The sequence below is a fragment of the Ceratosolen solmsi genome, unplaced genomic scaffold (assembly GCF_000503995.2).
Source record: "Ceratosolen solmsi marchali unplaced genomic scaffold, CerSol_1.0 scaffold2, whole genome shotgun sequence".
Classification (NCBI taxonomy): domain Eukaryota; kingdom Metazoa; phylum Arthropoda; class Insecta; order Hymenoptera; family Agaonidae; genus Ceratosolen; species Ceratosolen solmsi.
In genome coordinates, this window is record NW_011948422.1 from 6609037 (window position 1) to 6611024 (window position 1988).

The window sequence follows — 1988 nt, forward strand, 5'->3', positions numbered from 1 at the left end:
TTTCCCTCTCATTATACACTTCGTATTTAGTCTATTCCGTTGTTTACGAAACTGCTTCGATGCTACGATCGCTTAAATACTTAAATGATATATAGTTAAAAGATCAATCTCGTCGCTGTCCCGTTTGTCCATTTAATGCTCGTGTAAAAAAAAGTTCTGCGCAATTAAGTTTATCGGATTGTTGGGAAATACCGAGCCTCAGATATTATTTTCCCATTATATTTTTAAAGCTTCAAGTCCGCGGACTGCTGAGGCATTTTGTTCTTTAATTTTTCGTTTTTCAATAGAGACAGGACAATGATCGACGCTTCGCAAAGCTAATAACATTAATCGAAATTGCAGGTAAATCAGAGAAGAACTTCAAAGCCTACGTGTCGCTATTTATGCGCCACTTGTGTGAGCCCGGGGCCGATAACGCGGAAACCTTTGCCGACGGTGTGCCACGAGAGGGTCTGAGCCGCCAGCACGTGCTCACGCGCATTGGCGTCATGTCGCTCATACGTAAGAAAGTCCAGGAGTTCGAGCACATAAACGGTTACTACTCGATGCCGGAAATGATTCGCAAGCCCGTAGAGCCGGTAAAGTCGGGCGAGGGCGCGATGGTGGCCGGAGTTCCAGCCATCGCCACGACGATGGACGGCGTGGCCACGGGATCGGCCAGTAGCACCGGCGGTACGACACCGGCAACCTCGAATGCACCCAGTCCGAGTCCGGCAACTAGCATCGCCGCCGCCTCGTCAGTGGACGTGATCGCCCTGGCTAAAGAGGAGACCAAGGACAAGGATGTGATCGCTGACGATGCCAAGGACAAGGACATATTAGAGATCTCCGTTAAAGAGGAGTCCAAGGACGAGGAGAAGCCCGGGCTGCGCTCCGAGGACGAGGTCAAGGAGCTGGATGCCAAGAAAGAGGAGAAGGACTCGGCCCCGGAGCTGGAGAAGTTGCCGCTGGACACCAAGGAGCCCGAAAAAACGGATGTGAAGGAGGTTGAAAAACTTGAGCTTAAGGAGGAGAAAATGCTTAAAGACGAGGTATTTAAAATTACGAGTGTAATGTAAATTATTATTCGTTTATTCGTGTATTAATGACGCTTTTATAGAATATCGCGCATAAAGCTTGTCTAATGCTGTGACGAATTGTTTTAGAAGGCTGCGATAACGATCGAGAAAATAGAAACAAAACCGAAACTCGAGACAACTATCGAGGAGGATGTAGTGATCGTGAAGGACGACGAGGAGGAAGCGGCAACGGCGTCACAATCGGCATCGGCCGCGACGACGACGACGACGACGGCGACGACGGTGGCAACGGTAACGATGAACGCGGTCGGTGCCAGCAACGACAAAAAGGACGAGGACAAGGAGAGTAAAGAGTCGGCCGAAGTCGAGGCGGCTAAGCCCAAGCGCAAGTTCATGTTCAACATAGCCGACGGCGGCTTCACCGAACTCCACACCCTCTGGCTGAACGAGGAGAAGGCCGCGGTGCCGGGCCGCGAATACGAGATCTGGCATAGGCGGCACGACTACTGGCTCCTGGCGGGCATCGTCACCCACGGTTACGGTCGCTGGCAGGACATTCAGAACGACATAAGGTTCGCCATCATCAACGAGCCCTTTAAAATGGACGTCGGCAAGGGCAACTTCCTCGAAATCAAAAATAAGTTTCTGGCGAGGCGGTTCAAGCTGCTCGAGCAGGCGCTCGTTATCGAGGAGCAGCTGCGCAGGGCGGCCTACCTCAATCTCACCCAGGACCCCAATCATCCAGCAATGAGCCTCAACGCGAGATTCGCCGAAGTCGAGTGTTTAGCCGAATCGCATCAGCATTTGAGCAAAGAGAGTCTGGCCGGTAATAAGCCCGCCAATGCGGTATTGCACAAGGTAAGATGATTATTTCGCTCTTTCGGCAGCTTTTGAGCCGCGACTCGTTATTGTCCGAATAATTGCCTTGACAATAAAGACCGTAAGCCCGATTATTTGTAAAGCGACGTC

At 51.2% G+C, this 1988-nt stretch overlaps 1 protein-coding gene across 1 annotated transcript in view; it reads left to right on the forward strand.

Annotated features, from left to right (window-relative positions):
* Positions 1-1988, forward strand: part of Mi-2 (chromodomain-helicase-DNA-binding protein Mi-2 homolog) — a 22085-nt gene that overhangs the window by 18800 nt on the left and 1297 nt on the right. Inside the window, exons 14-17 of the mRNA XM_011499260.1 lie at positions 305-307; positions 341-1031; positions 1149-1252; positions 1337-1877. Of these exons, the coding sequence (XP_011497562.1) occupies positions 305-307; positions 341-1031; positions 1149-1252; positions 1337-1877 (1339 nt within the window). The remainder of the gene's footprint in view (positions 1-304; positions 308-340; positions 1032-1148; positions 1253-1336; positions 1878-1988) is intronic.